This window comes from Ciconia boyciana, chromosome 11 (assembly GCF_034638445.1).
Source record: "Ciconia boyciana chromosome 11, ASM3463844v1, whole genome shotgun sequence".
NCBI lineage: Eukaryota > Metazoa > Chordata > Aves > Ciconiiformes > Ciconiidae > Ciconia > Ciconia boyciana.
This window is the reverse complement of record NC_132944.1, coordinates 17127035-17146862: the sequence shown is the minus strand read 5'-3', so window position 1 is coordinate 17146862 and position 19828 is coordinate 17127035. Positions and strand designations below refer to the sequence as shown.

At 47.9% G+C, this 19828-nt stretch overlaps 1 protein-coding gene across 16 annotated transcripts in view; it reads right to left on the bottom strand.

The window, feature by feature from the left end:
- CADPS (calcium dependent secretion activator) overlaps positions 1-19828 on the bottom strand; it is a 226025-nt gene that overhangs the window by 167189 nt on the left and 39008 nt on the right. For all 16 annotated transcript variants that reach the window (XM_072875813.1, XM_072875810.1, XM_072875811.1 and 13 more), the window contains exons 2-3: positions 11655-11768; positions 6798-7130 (exon numbers count right to left, since the gene is read on the bottom strand). In XM_072875813.1, coding sequence (XP_072731914.1) covers positions 6798-7130; positions 11655-11768 — 447 coding nt within the window. The remainder of the gene's footprint in view (positions 1-6797; positions 7131-11654; positions 11769-19828) is intronic.

Genomic DNA, 19828 nt, shown 5'->3' with positions numbered 1-19828 from the left:
TCCCATCGGACGCTAAATCACTGTCATCTTTGGGAGATGCTTGAGCCCTGACAGGCATGCTGCGGCTACCACTGGCTGCTACAGGAGTAATTACAACCCTGCAGAAAGCTCCAGGCTGCCATTTCCGTTTCCATGGAAATAAATACTGAATTACTGAAAACAGAGTATGATGCTTTATGGATTTTGAGGCTTTTGATCATCTCAAAATCACCTTAACCCATTTTTATTGGTGGTGGCTTTGTTTTAGGAGGGGGGGGAGGATAACGCTCACAGTGTGGAAATAGGCGCAGCGACCGAAAGGCGTTTTGAAGGAGTGAAAGACGGGGAAAAAAAGCCAAGGGGGCTGGCTGATGCCCTGGGGATTTGCAAGGGGGACAGCAGTGCTGGCCAAAGCTGCCGGCTGTCCACAGCATCCAGGTATCCAGCCCTGGAGAGAGGAGCCCGTGGAGGCTCACTGGTCCTTGCCTGCAGCCCCGCAGCACCCTGGCTTGCCACCACTGCCCCCGTGACGAGCTGTTTGCAGGGGCTCTGGGGCTGAAGCAAACCTCGTGCCCTTTTGGAGGGGTCATTATAGCCAGCACTAGTGCTTAAATGCCCAGAATAGAATTCTATTCTATGATTCTATGAACTGCAGATGGCCATTTCATAGGCGTTGAGCTTCAAGACGAAGCTAAAATAAAAAGGAATTGCTTTATGTTCTTCAAAAATGATGAATAGGGAGCAGAAGGGAGTGATCTGATACTAAACTGCTATATCTCTGAATTGAGGGGACACAGAGATGTGCACAGACAGGTAACTCCATGCTGTGCGCAACGACCCTGGGCTCAATTCTCATTGCAAGGCATAGCTGGGAATCTTCCATCACAACAAACTAAATGAAATACTTGGTTTGGGGAGGATATACACAAACCAAACATTTATTCTGAGGTCACCTTAACCTTCATCTCACCATCTGCAATGTTACAGTGCCTCACGTGAGCTTCTGTCCTTACTTGTTTCTGTCCCAACTTGGGCTGCACCTTCCAAGTACCACCGGAGCATCTCTGCAACAGGCTCAACGCACTGCAGTGAGTCAAGAAACAAAGTTTGGGAAAACCACCTGAACTGCAGAGATGAGAGAGGGGCAGAAGGAGAGACACCACCTCAGCAAATCATCTCTAATTCTGACTCAAGCTAAAATCAAACATTTGATTCAGGACAGCAATCCTAAATTGCTAACACTTTTGAAACCTGCTAACACTTCTGAAACCAATTTTTTTGGCAGGGGAACTTTCTGCTTTGTGAGAAATGTCAGCCTTTGGACACAGTGTCCTAATTCAGTTGCAAAAATAAATGTCAAAACAGTGAATTCTAGTTTTAAGCCAGCTCTGGTCGGCAAAATTTGGGTTGAAATGTTTCCTAGCTAAAATCACAGGCCCCCAAAACTTACCAAACAGTTCCAATTGCACTGGTTAGAGGCTTTCATCCCTTTACATGAAATAGCCACCAGACAGCACTGGGACTTGGTCTGTGTTGTAGCCCACCCTCACATGCACGCTTCTCTGATGTTTTACCTTCTACCTGGATGGACAGGAATAGGTGCTGAAAAACCACAACCATGTATTACTATGTATTACTCAGCAGGTTTGACATGCATGTATTTAGCTATTTGTTTCCAAATCTAATATCTAAGGGAATTAGATTAAATTGGAAGCTTAGCACAGGTATTTCACACATTTAACAGGAATGCCACAGTGTACAGGACACTTCAGGCCCAGGAAAGAAGAGGAAGTCTTATTGTGAAGCCTGTGAATTCAGACAGTCCTGCAGCGACAGCCCAAGAGTCCAGCGCTTCTTCCAAAGCAGGAGGATGGAAGTGTGCAGCCCACCATAGATTTGGTCTGGACATCAGCTACTGCTGCTGGATTAATTGAACAGCACTGCACCAGCTTCTTCTTGTCTCACTGTAGCCAAAAATGACTTTCAAACACAGCTTGAGACAGAAAAGTAAATCACTGCCCTGCAGCTGGGGAAGAACAAGACGGGGAGAACACCACAGCCTGGTTTGCAGAGATGCTGCTGCAATTCAGCCGTCATGAAGGTCAGTGGGAAATACAGGGCTTGCGCCCAAGGAAACGCCGACGGCAGCAAAGACGCAAGTTTGGAACTGCCCAACACTTACAGAAAATAGCATCTGTATGACTCTTCCACAGTCGCAGGTTCATTACAAAGCAGCAGGGCTAAACCCAAGCCTTGCCAATGGCTTCTGGACCAGAAACCCCAGATTCAAACACCCTTTTCCCTCCACGACACCTCTTGCACAGCAGAGGAGCTTGCTGCTGGAGCCAGGGATACTTGGGTCCCACGCTGACTCCAGTGGAGCAGAAACACCAAGCCACATAGCGTGTGCTATGCAAAAAACTTAAGCCTCTGTGTATTATTTAAAATGTTCTAGTCAGAGGTTGTGCTTAACAACACCGTTATCTCCACAACCATCCTGCTACAACACCACTTCCCATCTTCGTTTCCTAAAAGCCTTTCCAACCGCATCAATCCCTTTTGCTATCTCAGATCCTGCTATATTACCACTATCACATTAAGAATACACTTATCTCATACCACCTGGGGATATTGTATTAAAAAAAAAAATCCCTTTAGAAATCATCCTCCTTCCGCACAAAAAAAATATTATTTCAGAAGTGAATGAAAACACAGTCCCAATGATGTAATCATTATGCAATTACTGAGTATGATGTAACAGGAGGCCACATAGAGAAAAGCACCTTCTTCCAGACCGCAGAAGTTCAAGCAAGTGTTTGGGGTTCTCAGCACCATTCCTGCTCATGCTTTAGGAGGACAATAACTAGGCTAACTCTTCTTACCCCTTGCCTCCTTGCAGAGCCTCTGGGGCAGTTTCACCCTGCACACTAAAGCAAGGGAGAGCACGTCAGACCAGCCGGCCTCTCCGCTCCCAGCCAGCGGGAGCAATGGGAGAAGCCGATCCGCTTTGCTTTTCTAAGCACAGGTGATTGACTGATATACGGCATTGACAGCACCGTGCTGCTGCTCCAGAAAGAGTGATGGCATTCAGACAGCCTGCCAGGGAAAAGGCTCCATTTCCCGATTCCTCCCATGCACGGCAGACAAGTGTAGATCAAAAATAAGTGTAGCTTATACCACGCCAAACCACTGCTGGGAAGCTCATTATTGCCCCCAGGTTTGTTTGCGAGGTTTTCTCGGTCTCAGTGCACAGCCTGGGGCTGGCACCATGGCAGGCTGCCGAGCCAGGGTCTGTGGTGGGCTCTGGCAGGAGCTGCCTGTACGCTGCCCGAAGGAGGAAAGCAAACGTATTAATCACCCACATGTGCGCAAGTTGAGCCCACACGGTGTTTCTGGGAATATTATCATTTCAGCACATCCAGGAAAATGCCAGACAGTGTTTTCCTTTTACTTAAAGCTTATTCACAAACAGAATATATAAAATATTTTGTTCTTACGACACAGGCGACAGAAGCTTCGATCAAATTATTAAGAAAAAGATTTAAGTTGTACTTCCAATTAACTCCGATGAGACAAGAGTCAGACCAACAGAGTCAGTGTGTCTTCACAGGGAGGCAAATGGGCGCTGCTTAGGCTGACTCTGACCAAACTGCAACCTGCACTGAAACAAAACAGCATGATGGAAATAAATGACCATTTTTAGGGGTTATGGGGCCAGCGCCCCAAAGCCCAATGGGTGTGCTCTGTGCTGCAAGCACAGCTGCAGGCGCAGGCTGAGGTGTTCACAAACCCACCCGGGAAGGGAACTCACTGCTGACTTCAGGACAGGCTGGCAGAGCAGAGGTGTTTACAGAAGATGGTTTGTCAAACAGAGAGACACAGATGCGGCAAATGAAAATTTATGAAAATGCAAAGTGGTGGGGCAGGGGGGAGAGCGAGCAGCTGGAAGGAAATCCCGCAGGAGGATGTCCCAGCCCTGCCGCCACTGTAGCACATGTGTACACGCAAAGCGGGGAGCAGTTCCTCCCCTCCGCCTGCCCCGGGCCCCCTCCAACCCAGCGCCCATCCGGGCTGCTGCAATGCCGTACACGCGATTCTTCTCTCTCCACATGCCTCTGGGTTTAGTGCTGTCATGTTGGCAGGTGCCTCTGGCTCCCTAATTGCTGTCAGACTTCCCACGTCGGAGATGCTGCCGGTGCAGAGCAGCTCAGCACAGTCCAAGGGGTTACGGCACGGGAGAGTTTCCAAGCCACGAAGGGCAGTGCCCAGGGCTTGACTTGCATCTCCAGCCTGCAGCAATCGGGCACCCAGCTGCTGTTGTGGCTTTGAAATCTGCCCTGTGCGAACACCAAGAGCTTTTGGAGTAGGAAATAATTTGCTACTAAAGTTTAGGAGGGAAAGGGAAAAATCGCCTGTTTCAGAGCTGATGCCAATGCTTCATCATGAGAGATCAGGAGGAAGCTTTCATGGGGGGAAAGGGGCAGGTTACCAAATCACTGCTCATTGCATATCATCTTCTGCTCTCCGCTTGCAGCTCTGCTGCAGAAAACACACTAGCCAAGTGGCGTGCTCCTTCGACTTGTCCTGCAAACTCCCCATATAAGCTAAGCGATTGAAAACATTTGTAGGTTGATAGGTTTTACTTATACCCTACAACAGACTGGCAGCAAGGGATGGCTGAGACCCTGCGGGAAGGAGTAGTGGTCAACAGCAATTTTGGTGCTTCACGGCAAGACGGAAGTGCAGAGCAGCTCCTGCTGCTCTCCTAAGGGCAGCCGGTGGCCAGAGAGCTCCAGAGATCCCGCCGGTATAGCCCAGATGACATGGCCACAGGTAGCACTGAAATAAGGGTCCCCACAGCAAAGCCTGCAGTTTCCCTGGGAGCTCACTGCTGCCTTCCCTGCAGCACCTAAGGGGAGAAGGAGCAGCAGCGACCTGCTCCCACCTCTGCTCCACCACGCCGGCACCATGGCACTGTAACCACTCGCACTGTACCCCAGGAAAATACCAAACGGCTGAACAACTGCTGGCCTTGCAGCCTTCTGAGACGTGCCTTGTATAAAGGGCTTTCCCTTCTGCATAGCTAATCCTCACTATCGAGGTATTAAAAGCAGAGTAACTCCCGTACTAATACTCACTTTCAACAGAAGTTACGTCTTTCTCTAAAAGCTTAAATTACAGGTTCGCTGCCTCCGAGTATTAGAAAAGACCCAGAATTAAATCCTTCACTTTCAGAGTAAAACCAGGACCTACTGCAGGAAACAGGTTGCTCAATGCAACAGGGCAATTTGCAGGGAGCAGCCACGGGGTTCACGGTGTCAGCCAGAAAGGCTCTCATAAGCAGAGATCATCCACAAAGCAGGGCAGCCATGATTAAATACTGTTTTCTGCACCACTGGGAACCACAGAGCAAGAGGGTAGGATCGCACACATGCTCACGCAAAACCACCTTAGTTCCTTAGCTGAGCACAGGCCAAGGGAGGATGAGAGACACAGGGCTTGAGTTGGCTTAAGTTAAAAAAAAACACTGCAGAACTGACTCAGCTCTCAACACATCACTGAAAACATTATGGTTTTAATTTTAAAGAAGTCCTCCAACTGAGGATGGAGGTATGAAGTCTGGTTTGTAAACATAATTTATAAGGACTGATGCAGTCCTTGCTGTTGCCTGTTTGCTATGAAGACGCCTTACTCGGGGACATTTATTACCCTCTCCCCACTCTGCCATTAAGGTCTGAGATGAAGAACAACAAATGCAAGATAATTAAGCTCTTTACAGGAGAAAAAACAGATCAAACATAATTTCCTATGTCTTGAAAAGAATTGGAAATGTCTAGACAGAAGACAGACAGAATTGGTCTCTAATGTATTAATTTCAATAAGAAGTTGAACCCCTGAATTACGGGGAAGAGACTGAGGTCCGATCCTCCTCCGAAAACTTTCCACAGCATTACCTTACCCTCTGACATCCTTTATCCTGCCTGCGATATTTATATCTGATAGCAGGGGACCGTAATCTGGGTCACCGACAGCCTGGACAGCCACTGACAGCCCTCAGCAAGAGCCGCTGGGAAAGCAAGCAGCACTACAGAGTCCCAGCTCTGTGCCTCTGGGGAACTGGCTCTTACTAGGGGAGAAAAAAAGCGGAATGGGAAAGGTTTTCATCTGTCTGGGAACTCACAGTGCAAGCAGAGCCACCCCAAAGTCATGGGGGTTTGCCCATGCCCTTCCACCATGGCACGCAGGGGTCACAGAGGCTCCCTCTACTTAAGGAGAACCCGTACAACCTCAATAAGTGAGTTTGCATAAGACATCCACCCCGGGGGCATCTGAGCTTCAAGTACTAATAAGGTTATTGCAGGCTGCAAGAACGTACTTCTGCCACTCAGACTGGCAATGTGACAGCGGAAAGGCAAGCAAGTCACAGCAAAACGGCTCACTTAGGCACCATCAAAGACCTGCTCATCCAGACACAGAGCTGGAGAAATAAAATTTTCCCATCTCAGCAATCCTATGGGATTTCAGGAAAGAAAACTTTGTATAAAGACCTTCTAAAACATCTGCAGAAAAACCTAAGCAACCAACCAAAAGAAAACAAGCTTGAGCAAGAGAAGGAGGCTCACTTGGACAGCCAGAACGTAACTGGCAGTGCAGAAGTCCCACCATGAACCAAAACGCCCTTCCCTAGTGGAAGTTATCTCAAAAACAGTCTGGTCAGACCCAAAGCTTCCAGTTCATAACAGCACTACTTCCCATTGGCAAGCCTTTCCCCAAGAAAATCCCTTCCATTTCTACCCAGCCTGGGAGAAGGTCCTTACCTGACACGCATTGTACAGAAGCTGATGCTCAAACTTCTTGATTCCCAAAATGTTCTGGAACATCTCGTAGAGCTGCTCCTTGCTGAGGATGAGCTCTGAGGCAGCGCTCGCCGTCATCCTGGCCTGCTGCTTGCGGGGATCCTCCTCCCCACGGTAAATAGCGTCAAACTTTGCCATCCAAGAGCTCAAGACCGTCTCCTTGCTGAGGCCATCAATTTCTGGCAGGCTGCGCACTCTCTTCTCAATGTGCTTCTTGAAAACCTCCCGGGAGTCATTCGCTGAGCACCCTCCACTCTGCACCATCCTGGCAACACGGTCGCTTTTCAGGAATACCTGCAAAAAAGGGGTGACTTCAAATGGTGTCAGTTAAAAAAAAAATAAACCCCCCCTTCAATACCACAAAACGTGGTTTCACTGCTGGGAAGCCCACTAACTGGCTGCCATTACGCCTTCCAATTCCTCACTCAACAACCACATGTTGCCAGATGGACAGAGGCTTCAGCTGTACTTTGGGAAGCGTAATGAAATCAGGTGAAGCTTCTGCTTTGTGTCCGCTAAAATGGAACATTTTGATGCAATTAGGACTTCATGTGATGTTGTGGTCGCACCTCACCAGATACATAAATGCCCTTTGGGAAAAGCAAGATTATATTTTGCTCTATCAAATGTTTTAATAAGGAAGTTACTGCACAACTACATTCACCTAGCCAAATTCTGCCCTGTTAGAGGGAGCCCAGTCATCCTACTCAAGTCAGCAGCATTGCATTGCATTGCATTGCATTTATCCTGGTAGCCAGGCCCCTGGGAAACCTCTGACCAGTGCAAGGACCAGGCTTACATTAAGCTACTGCACCGGAGGAGATCTTTGCAGACTGCCATGCTGTCACAAGATGACAGGAGTGGCATTGTATTAATTAATGTTACCTTCAGTTAAATAACACGTCTCCCCACTTCTCCCATACCCTGCTCTTTCCAACCTGGGCAACCAGCAATGGAAGAATACAGTTAAAATGCCCCAGGAAAGGACAAGAATGAATGGCCTGATCTTTGCAAACTGATGGGTAAACACCAAGACAACTCAGATCATGCAAAGGCACACAGTCAGTGGCATGGCCGCAGGTGGACGGGGCCAAATCCCTTCCTGCTCCAGCTCTGCTGAAGTAGCACAGGTTGGTTCAGCGCGGCTTGAGGCTGCCTGGGAAGGGTCCGCAGAGAGAGCAGCCTGCAGGGTGCCGGACACTGACAGCAGGAGGGAGGGAGAAGGCCTTTGATGAAGATGCTCTTCCCACTGCAAGAGCAGCAGAAGGGTAAAACATAACAGACCCCTGCAGACCAAGAGATGCCATGGGAGCAACGCAGAACTGAAGGGTGAGAGAGGGATGGGGGATATTGTGTTGGCTCTCCTCTCCCAAGCCCTGAACACAGGAGAGCAATCGATGCCCAGCAAGAACTGCTGTTTTATTAATGATGCTGAGAACGGATGAATGCAGCAGGCTGGGAAGAAGCTGTGCCAGCACCGGGGTGTATCTGTCAGCTCTCAATAATTAAAGAGCTTGAGGATGACCTAAGGACATGGTAGATTTTTTTTCTATACCACTCAGCAACATGGCACTCTATGTTCCCAGATGCTTGATGGCACAGGCATCTGTTGGGAGTAGTAGTGGGTTTTGCTCCAGGACCAGCCCAGAAACACTGCTGAGGAAGAGCTGGGCTGTTTCCTTCCAACATCACTGCGCTGGGGAGTGCTCCCTGCAGATGAGACAGGCAGGATGCCACCAGCAGCCTCTTCAGTCCACGCTGAAACAATACCAGCACACATTTTCTTTCCTGGCAGAGCTTAAATATGAGCGATAACACCCTGGGTGTGTGCAGGTGCTTTTAGGTAATAGGTGAGAGCTTTCAAAATCCAAGCTGCTGGCACAGCCAAGGAAGTCACCAGCACGCTGACTGCTGGAAACAGTGGGAGGTCACGGCGAACGGCCCTGCTACAGCATCCTCGGCTCCCACGTCCCCTCTCTAATCATCTGCTCCAGGCGCCTTTGGCCTGACCCTCTGCGACGGTGCTAATGACTTCCCATATCTGCCAGCACCAGCGGCTGTTGTTATCCGTGGTCCTCGTCCCTGTCGGAGGGGTGACGGCACTGTGAGCAGAGGGACCTGACTCCCTGTCTCCCCTCAGCCCCGATTTACCCTCCCGGGCGCGGAGCAGCAGCCAGCAGAGGAAAGGAGGGCTGCGGCTGGCAGAGGAGGCAGGTGTGGGGAGCACCAGTCAGAGACAAAGCAGCAGAAAAAGACCGTGAAATAGGAAGATAAAAAAAGATTAAAAGAAGTGTTTTGTCCTGCAGAGCGAGCTGCTTTCTTTAGAAAATACCAGGTGAATCGCCCAGCTGTAAGACTGCCTAGTAGGACCGCCAGGAGTCAAGAACTGCTGGAGCAAAATCCTAGCGTGGGTGCATACACCGGCACATGCAGAAGAGAACTGGCCTCCGTGAGCTGAGTCAGGCATCTACTGCCACGTCCATAGATAAGCCCCCCAGGTCACGCATGGTCCTGGCTCTGTCTGCCCACAGCAGAGTGGAAATGTGTCTAATGAAGCATTTCCATAATACCTACTGAAGGGACTGCTGCATAAAGTGTTGGTTGACAGACAAAGCTTTGCTCATTAGAAGTAAAAGGACATGAGACAGGGTCTCCTGGAGTGTCTGTTGGAGTGTGCTGGGCCCATCATGCGCACACGGATCTGCAGCATTCCTGCAGGCACAGCAGTGCTTTGCAGACCAGTGGCGGAGCCTGCTCAGCTCACTCAATCTTTTAATTTGATGGCAGCCTGTGAACTAGTCTAAGACTGGCAATCACACACTTACCCCTTGAGAGCACACTTAACAGGAGAATGTGGCCATGCAAACACGTCCATGGCAAGAGCAAATGCATCCCTGACCTACCGTGTCACCTTTGCCTCTTTCTTTCTCCAGCAAAAAAAAAACAACATTCCCCAGGTAATGATCCTATTCTGCACTGCGAGTAAGTGAACCCCTTAGAAACACCAGCCACGTCCTGCACAGAGATGGCCAGTTTCAGCTGAGCAAAAAACCAAGTTTTAGTATTTTCCAAGCCATCATACAGCTTTATAAGTCAGTACCTAAACGCCAATTTCTAGATAGCGTCCGTCCAAGGGACAGTTAATTGCACAAAACTCTGAGATAAGCAGGTTCTGCTGTGATTGCACCATGGCTCGACCAAGGGTGGGCACCTCTGCAGAGAAGGGAGGAAGGAGACCACCATCAGCAGGGAACGCTGCTCAGGCACTGAGAGGGGGCAGAGGCTTTCTGCTGCGAGGCTTTGCCTTGTGCCACTGCAGATGGTGCCGAGGAAGACACACGTAGCCACGCTACAGCTGCGCAGAAGCTGAAAGTACACGGCCGTAAATTACAGGAGACCAACAGTTAAAGAGAAGAAAAATAAAGTTGCGCTAAAGGACACAGAGCAATGCATCAGGCTTTTTGTGGCCTGTTTTAAGTAGGACAGAGCAGCTGGAGTGTCCAGTTGAACTGAAGATACAGGGTTTGCAGACATCTAGTGCTGATCAACTGCTCTTTGTACGTTTGATTACTTGAAGTAATGATACAGCACAGGACTTCTGGAGCTGGTCAGGATGTGCTTTCAGCCAGACCTACCAGTGAAACAGGGATGTATTTTGCCTGTTTTTAGGCAGTTTCCTTTTCGTGCCCATCTAAACAGACCATGCTGCTCTTACATCCTAAAATGCAGCTCATGCCATCTTGAAAACTTTCTCTGAGAGCATCTGTTCGGTGAAGCTGTGATAAACTGATGATCCCTTGGCAATTTCTTTTCTGGTAAGAGATGTAAATTACTCTCAGCTTCCTTCCTGTACAGAGAATGATGGAGCAGTAACTACTAGGCCGGTTTAATAGAGTTAATCCAGAGATAATTTGTGCTTTCCTTACACAGAAGCAGCTGCTGCCATTTTTTATAGAGTTAAAATTCTCTTCAGTTTTAGTATCTGATTTTGGTCCCCTCTTAGATTCCACTTCCAGAGAAATATTTTATGTAGGCAATTCAAAATCTTCACCTTTTATGACAGAATAGCTCTAGGGAGAAAGAGAAATGGTTTGCAGAAAGGCTAGCAAAAAAATAAGCGACACTCCTCATACAAATCACAAGCACTGATTTCCTTCAAAAACAGAAGCTCTCTCCTTCTGAGAAAAGAGATGAAAGGCAGCATTAAGGGCTGCATACAAAGAGGTGCAAAAAGACAGCCATGCATAATTATTCTTTTGCACAATTATGAATGACACTTCATGTTCTTTGGTACCATCTAGTTTTGTACATCCCCCTTCCTCCCCCTTTGCTTTACAGCACTTGTCATACTGAAGAGAAAAAACAAGACTCTTGCTGAAAATCCCAAAGTCAATTAGACACAACACAAAAGCTTCAGCAAGAACTGAACGTGCTGCCCAATTTTCTCTTGGTATTTTTCATAGGCAGCACATGACATTTATTTCATATTGTGCCATCTTTGTTGTTTTAGAGTACACTGTTTAAAAGTAACAGGAAGATATTTTTCAGCTTAAAGGAAGGACTATCCTCCTTCCAATCGAGCCATAGGAGACACCATGGTGTAGGGGTTGCCACGGTTGCCATGTGGTTGCATGTTCAAACCCCAAACCTCACAAACCTTGTGATGTGTCAGACATCAGATGGGAGAAGCCTTGCACTTGCCTTTGTTTTGTGCTTTGTTGACAAAGGACAAAGAATCCATTAGTTCAGGATTTGACCCCATCTGTGAATAGGGGGGAGAACAGGGATTCATATGAATATTGTATCGTCTCTCCTTACCTCATAGTAGCTCTGGACAGCGTTTATAAATGCTTCATCTGCCACAATCTGGGTTTCTCCGTTGAGAAAGGCCTGGAAACGATCTTTGATTGTCTGGAGCTGCTGCTTACTTATCTGCAAAACATGCAAAAAGAGAAAATTAATCAAGAAAGGTTTAAGTATGAGGAAAAAACCCCTCTAATTCTTCTGCAAGATCTTATCAGGGTGCTTATGATGTGCACTTCTGGTCTCCTTTGGGGACAGCAGCGATAGATGAGGACTCAGCCACACGTGGGTACACGCACACGTGCGCTCTTCATCCTGGCAAGTTCATTTAAGTATCACGAGCACCTAAAGTCACCCTGAACATCATTTCTAAACGACTCTGCTGCCACAAAACACACACAATACTTTTACCACTTCAGGTATACCTAAATCAAAAGCAAGCTGCTCTGTGCATGCTTGGAAGAGACTGTTTCAGTGCAATCTCTTCCCCATTTAGCCTCTCCTCCCCTTCAGAAGATGAGGTTCCATCACCGAAAGGGAAGCCTTGCGAGCTGGCTGTTGAAGACAGCACTCATCAGCACTCCGGGGCCTTGGTCTTTCCTCATTTTTTTTTTTTTTTTCCTTGCTTATTTCTTTTGGCTTGTCATACCAGTCAGGACCAGTGGTGAAAGAATTTAATGCCATTTAATGCCAAAGAAATCATACGAGGGCAAACCTGTCCTCCTTATCCTAGCAAGGACTTTCTCTGCTGTCTCTTTGCTGCTCAAAACAGTTTCTGTCCAGCATACAGCTGGTATAACTTACAAGACAGTTCTAATTTTGGTACAATGACATCAATAGAAAGTCTACAAGGGTTTATTCCAGCCTTGTAAGAAAACATGCCATTATTTTGCCAATTTATCTGTCAGTTTAAACACAGATATAGCTAAAACTCCCCACCTCTTCAGCTTGTAGTGCAGACAAAGTCACAGCAGGCACATAAGTCATGTACCAGCAATACCAGCACAACATCTTAAGATGCAGATAACACTCGTGCTGAAGGGCTGCAGGGATTTAAATGTAGTTGCGCCTGGTTTATACTATATAATAGTATAAGTTGTAATAGTATAATGTAAAAGTATAATGTATAATGTAAAAGTAAATATAAAGTATAATGTAAAAGTATAATGTAGAAGTATAATAGTAATAGTATAATATTATATACTATATGATAGTATAATTTATATTAGTTGCGCCTGGGGATACTTCAGGTTTGAGGATAAGAATTAGTTTAGACAAAAGAGAAGGAAGCAAACAAGATGTATATACGACAACTTCTAACTTAAAGGGAAAAGAGAGCAGTAAGAATTAGGACAACTATTTACTAATGACCAAAAGGTCTAGAGAAGAGTGCTTCTTTCTCACTTGTACACCAGCAGAAGAAACCAGCCCATTAGAATGGAAGAGAAAAATAAAATTAATGGCTCTAAGTGTCTAAATGGCTTTGAATAAAGTATCAAAAACTACAGAGATCCAAACAACTAGAGCATAATGAAGCCTAGTAAACACAGTTAGTGATAAAAAGCAGGAGAGGGACCACTTGGAAAATGCAATGATAAATATCACTAGATCTAGATGATGCACCATGAGGGGTGTTTAGGGACTGTGGTAACAAACATCATGAATACTGGTAATTAATTCTGCAACACCACGCTGAAGAGGGTTAGTGAGCAATGGCAATTTGATGTGATAATCTGGGATGAGTTTATCCTGGTGCTTATGGAGAGGTGTTCATCAAAGTGATATAAAGCAAGACTCAATATGCTCTGCTTCAGAAAACATGGAACAGCCTTTGTCACCCCTGCGGGTGCTGGAAAGACGGGTCATCCACCCCCAAAACAGCAGCCCAGACTTCACAGGGTCTGACACATGCAACAAGGCTCAGCATCACAGGGCTGGAGCAAGGACCATCCCTCTAACCTGACCCACCTCAGCCTTGGGCACCATCTGCAATGAGCCCTGTGGAAAAGCACTGCCGAAAGCTCCTGGCTTTAAGGCTGGCAGGATCTAATTTTTGGCTCTAAGAGTTCATCTGCCATGTCGGGCACCTAAACCCCTTTGTGGTGTTTGCCAATGGCACCCTAGACATCATGAGCCCTTGGGCAATACACACAGCATCAGACGTAAAGCAGGCTCCAAACCTATCTGAGCTGATGGAAGCTCCTAACGGAATTGAAAAGAAAACTGGTTCAGCGATAAGAGGAGCCAGAGACAATATAGTGATCGAGTGGGAGACACCTGTGGGAAGGCACTAGGTCTGTTTTTATTAAGCGTTTAATTATCTGGAAGAAGAGAAAAGCAAGATGTTAATTAAATGTATTGACGATTTTGTATTAGCAACCACTGTGAACGTGAAGCAGAAACGACAGGGCAATAGAGGCCATAAGAAACCAAGAAAAGAAACAGGAAAACTACAAGTAACATTGAAATGAGGGTGTTGAGGCACAAGGAAAGGCATACTAAAAGCACAGATACTCTGAGCCAAGAGGCTTTTCATTTGGGATTTTAACAATGTGCATGGCATTTTTTTTCTTTTTTTCCAGGTTATTTGTTAGGACAACCTCCAGAAGTCCTTGCTTCTTCAATACCTATAATGCCATCTAGCAGCAATATGTTATGCTCCTTCCTTAATACTGAACGGGCTGCCTTCAAAACAAATGATGCTCCTTGAAATTCCTAGAAATTCCCAATACGCAGCTCACACATGAGCTCCTGGGGGCTGTGGAAATGAATCATCGGATTTGTCTCTGTTGGAGTGTCAGTTGCCTCCTCCTCACCCCCAAGCTCTATGCAAGTATTTTCCCCGTCCAGGGAAAAGGAGATCCTCTCTGATCACACCAGACTGCAGCATGGACCAGTCCTCGGCTAACAGGACCCTCTGTCTTCCATCCCCACCAGACCATGAAGCAGCACTGGTGTATTGATCTGAGTCTGTGCCGCTGTTATGGACGTTATCAGGAAAGCAGTCAATCTGAGCCAAAATTAAACTGTTTTCATATTAAATTTAGCTTCTGCAGCACAGCAGCAGACGCCTGGTGCAGAAAGTCAGCACCAGCAAGGGAGCGGAGGGGACCAGACCTGCAGGTCAATGAAATCTGCCCAACACGCTCCACCTCCCATTTTATGCCTCTTCCCCTCCCCATCAGGCACCAAGGGCATCGCTGCCGGACCCCAGAAGCACCCCTGGGGCAGCCGGGAGCCAGCACCTCCCCGGCAGAGGCTGAACCAGGGCAGGGGAGCAGCCTTAGCCCCAACGTCACACTCCAAAGCCTTTAAGCAGGGCCAAGCAATGCCACCAACCCATCCACAGGCTTAAAAGAGCACATGCCCTGAACACTAACCTGGAAGCTTAAGTGCTTTAAAGGCAGGGGTGTTATTTTATCGCTCACTATTAGAGGCACTGTCCTGGTTTCGGCTGGGACAGAGTTAATTTTCTTTCTAGTAGCTGGTATAGTGCTGTTTTGGATTAGGATGAGGACAATGTTGATAACACAGGGATGTTTTCGTTGCTGCTGAGCAGTGCTGACACACAGTCAAGGCCTTTTCTGCTTCTCACCCCCCCACCAGCGAGGAGGCTGGGGGGGCACAAGAAGCTGGGAGGGGACACGGCTGGGACAGCTGACCCCAACTGACCAAAGGGACATTCCAGACCATATGGCATCATGCTCAGCATATAAACTAGCGGAAAAGCTGGCCAGGGGTCCGCTGCTCAGGAACCGGCTGGGCATCGGTCAGTGAGTTGTGAGCAAATGCATTGTGCATCACTTGTTTTGTATATTCTTCTATCATTATTATTATTTTCCCTTTCTTTTCTGTCCTATTAAATTGTCTTTATCTCAGCCCACGAGTTTTACCTTTTTTTTTTTTTTTTTCCAATTCTCTTCCCCATCCCACTGTGGGGGAGCGAGCGAACGGCTGTGTGGCGTTCAGCTGCCTGCCGGGTTAAACCACAACAGGCACCAGTGATCAGTTAGAAATCCATCTAAAGCAAGCCAACAGCTTCTGCAGATCCAGTAAGACCACTAAGGGGCCAATAGAAACTACTTCTCCCTTCCATAGTGTGCTTACAAATAGCAGAAAACAACAGAACGACTTCCCCTTCGAAGTGCATCAGTGCAATATCACAGCCTTTGCACCAGCTATGGCAGGAGGTGAAACCCTGTTGGGTTGCAAGCCCAACGGGCGTGAGGCTGGCGGGGGGCAGAGCCTCCCTGCCCCTGATGCAAACACAAACCCAGGTGCCGTCACACAGGAGAGAAGTAGAGAGCTGGGAGTAAGCAGGAGTACTGTGGTGGATGGAAGAGGTTTATTCTATTTACCTTCCCTCGCTTTTCCAACCCTCACTGCTTTTCCCCACAACTGCTTTCAGTGGGTGACAGCAATTAAAGAAATAACAGTCATTTCTGCATTCAACAGAGACTGCAGAAATGACTCTGGACCCAAATGAACTCCCCCAAGTTAACATTGTGGTGTGTTTATGCAGCAGTGTTTCACAGCCTTTATCTATCTAAAGCATGGGAGTACTTAAGTTGCCAGATATACACATGCATATTCAAAATGTAGTTAATTAAGTCAGTGATGATGAACGCCTGGCACAGGTATCAGGCAGGGCACCCATGGAGCTTTGGGCTGGCATCTCTAGTGGACCACGTGGCTTTTTATAAGAAGCTTGGCAGAGGTCCTCTCCATAATGGACTAAAATATGGGGAAGAGCTCACCAGTGACTAGATCTGGGCATCCATGTGCTTCCTACCTTCTTGATCTAACTTTTTTTTTTTTTTTGAGAAACTGCATGCCCAGCACAATCCAGTGACCTCAGAAACGGGGTGGAACAATCTCTGGCATGTGCCATGTCACCACCATAGTCATAAGTAAATTACGGAGGCAATTTCTTGAATTTGCTTGATGCAGATCTTGGCAAATGGCACACCAGCCTCCTCAGGACAAACGCTCACCAGCAGCTTTCTTGCTACGTGTTATTTTTGCACATATTCCATCTGAATCAGAGCCAAACGCAAACCTGAATGCAAGGAGCCATGGCACCTTCTCCAGAGTTGTTCCAGCCAGCAAACAGCTGGCACCATCTCTGCGCATCATCTCCAGCCTCCTTCGCCTACACCGGGGGAGCAGAAGCATTGCAGAGAGGAGCTGTTTGCCGCAGAAAAGTTTCCTGAAGAAAGTTATACACGGCAATGCGCCTCACTAATCCATCCTCTCTCCAGAATGCTTTGCTGTATCTGAGCACACAGGAATAAGTACGGCCGTACAGCTCACTGCTTAGGGTCTACATTACACAATAATACAACGTTAGCTGGATTTGGGTTTTGTACCCCACACTGTATCACGGATGGGCTCAAAGCACAGTCTGAGATTAACGTGCTTTGGACTTCGAAGAACTAGAACAACTGCTGCAGATTTTCACTCTTTTAAAGTGAACTTTCAAATCTGCATGTGTGAAGAAAACAAGATGACTTGCACTCACAGGACGGTTGTCTTTCTAAGCTTTGTATGATGCACATCAACAGTATTAAATGTCCAAGAGCCACAGATGACATGCCTTGAAAGCTAGTAGAAAGGAGAGTTTCATAAGAATTCATAAGAATTCTGGTGTAATGTTGCAGTGACGGTGGTCCAGCACTGAGACAGGGGCCCAGAGAGGCTGTGGCATCTCCAGCCTTGCAAATTTTCACAACCTGATTGCATGAACATGATCTGGTTTGGGAGGAAGCCCTGCTTTGAGCAGGGAAATTGGGCCAGAGACCTCCAGAAGTCCCTCGCAACCTACATTATGCTGTGGCAGTACCATATGCAATAGAACATTTGCAAGGAGAGGCCCATCCTAGATTGTAGATTGCCAAATGTTTTAGGGGTAACTGCTGATTTGTCAGTGGCAGGCTACAGAACAACCCACCCACAGCTGTACGTGTACTCAAACCAGCTAATAAAGCCATAGCCATCAATGTGACGGCTGCTGGAATAGCAGTCAGATTTTAACTCTGTAGAAGGTTTTCAAGTGACAGGCACCCCTGTGGTAGGGAGGTGACCCCCTTTACTTATGATTGAGGACAGGGTGTTTCGGTGCACTGATGCCTCACCGTGTCCTTGCACCCCGCGCATCCCGCTGGAAGGGTCTGCCCTGCAGCCGGGACATGAGGATGCACCGCGGCGCTGCACGCCTGTCCCCGACGGCTCAGCCCATCAGTATCACCCGTGTCCCGCAGGAATCGGTTCCACTGGGGACTGCAGGTCATTCCCAGGGGAAGCACCTCTGCCTTTTGTCTAGAGAGACCAGCTTACAGCACACGGCCAAGAGCAACACAGAGCTCTTCTGCCTGCTGTTCAGGTGCCACGGCAAGGAGGAATATTTAACTGCTCACTGTGCTGTTCTTCTGGGTTTGGTTTTGTAACAGCTAATAAATATTTTATTACTCCTCAGCACCAGGTGATTTAGGAAAAAGCTAAAACCAACTGAATGAGCATCCCTCATCATCACTGCTTCCACAGTCAGAAAACCAGCCATGACATGAACAATATGGGAGGGAGGGAAGGAGGTGTGGGGGGCCGGAGCAGCCGAGCACTGGCCTTGGGGGAGAGGCCAGAGGCCCCAGCAATGGGCATGAGACTCGAAAAAGACCCGTCAGGTTATTTTGCACTGGGAAAACGCATCGGGTTCTCCCTGCGCCGGTGCTGCCTTCCCCCCCGATGGGAGAGCGGACCACACGGGGGGTGACTCACATCCCCAGCATTTGGGGTTCAATTGCAAACTCTCCTGGGCAGACGCGGCTGCTTTGCAAACGGCTGATCGTCGCTGGCTTTTCGCTGTGAACGTAAGCAACCAGTATTAACTTCTCCCAGCTGCCTAACAGTGTTTTTTCTGGTTGTTTCAGAGAAGTTTAATATTTGTCACCAGAGAGAGCTCCTTGTGCTTTCGTTTCTGATTGATAGCCACAATACATCTTTCCAGGGACGCTGAGCCGGCATGTCCTTTTCCCTTACAGTCTGACCATACACGGATCACTGTGCACACACCCACTGATCTGCCACTGTCTATACAATTCCCTCTTTGTGGGTGCTTGATTTGTTGCCTCCTGCCTCTGTCCATGATTTACAGGCCCTCGTGCATCCACACTGCCCACCCTCTCTCCAGCCACACTCATCCTTTGTGGATGGCAAACAAGAGCAGCTCCGGTCACGTCCCTGGCCACCAACCCTGGTGCCACTTTCTCCTCTCTCAGAAGAGATGCCCAGTTGATTTGCTGCAGAGAAAACGACTGTGCCATCACCATGCCTGGGTTTCCATGCACGGAGCAGCGAAGGGCACAGACAACCCCTTCTGCCTGCAGCAGCTCGTGCCCTGCCTGCTCAGCCCGCCTGCAATGTTGGGGATGTGTCAGAGCAATGGGGACCCTCCAAGGAGCAACACTCCTACGTACCCACCTGCCCCACGCTCAGAAATCAGGCTGGATTTGGGCACAAGCAATGCAAACAGCCCCTGCGTCCCTACACACCAGCCCAGCACCGATCTGCAGCTCAGAGACTGAACCACTCTCTCACTCAAGCAGCCCGACAATACAAGAATAATATTTCCTGAGCTAATATGGTAAATGTCTGCTTCAGCAACATGACCGAAGGGGTGAGAAAACCCACCAGAGCTGCCTGCAGAGGAAGGAAGCCCCCTCCTCTGCCCAGCCGCAGAGCTACCACCCAGCCAGTGCCCACCACAGCATCAGCTCCGATCCTTGCCAGGACCTCTCGCTACCTCCGTTATTACAAGCAAAGTCCAGCAGCTTCGCAGCACGAGCAGTGAGTGCTAAACGATTTTGGCACTTGCTGGAACATTTCTTCTTTAAAGAGGCTCAAGTATTTCTGGATAAGTAACGGGAAGGTAAAACGTCAATCCCTTTGGTTAGGCCAGTTTCAGGCACAGAGTCTCTAGATCAAGCAGAGCAGATCTCTCCCTTCCACTGCCCCAGACTACATCCAGTAGCAGGTTTATCAGAAGAGACAAAGCACAGGCTCTGAGTCGCTCTCTTTGAAACACGTGGATGCTCTTTTTTGTCCTCTCAAACCCCGAGTGCTTTTCTTTTCTATGATTCACTCTGCCAGCTAGGCACACTTCTTTGACATACATGAAAGACCTAAAACGTTAT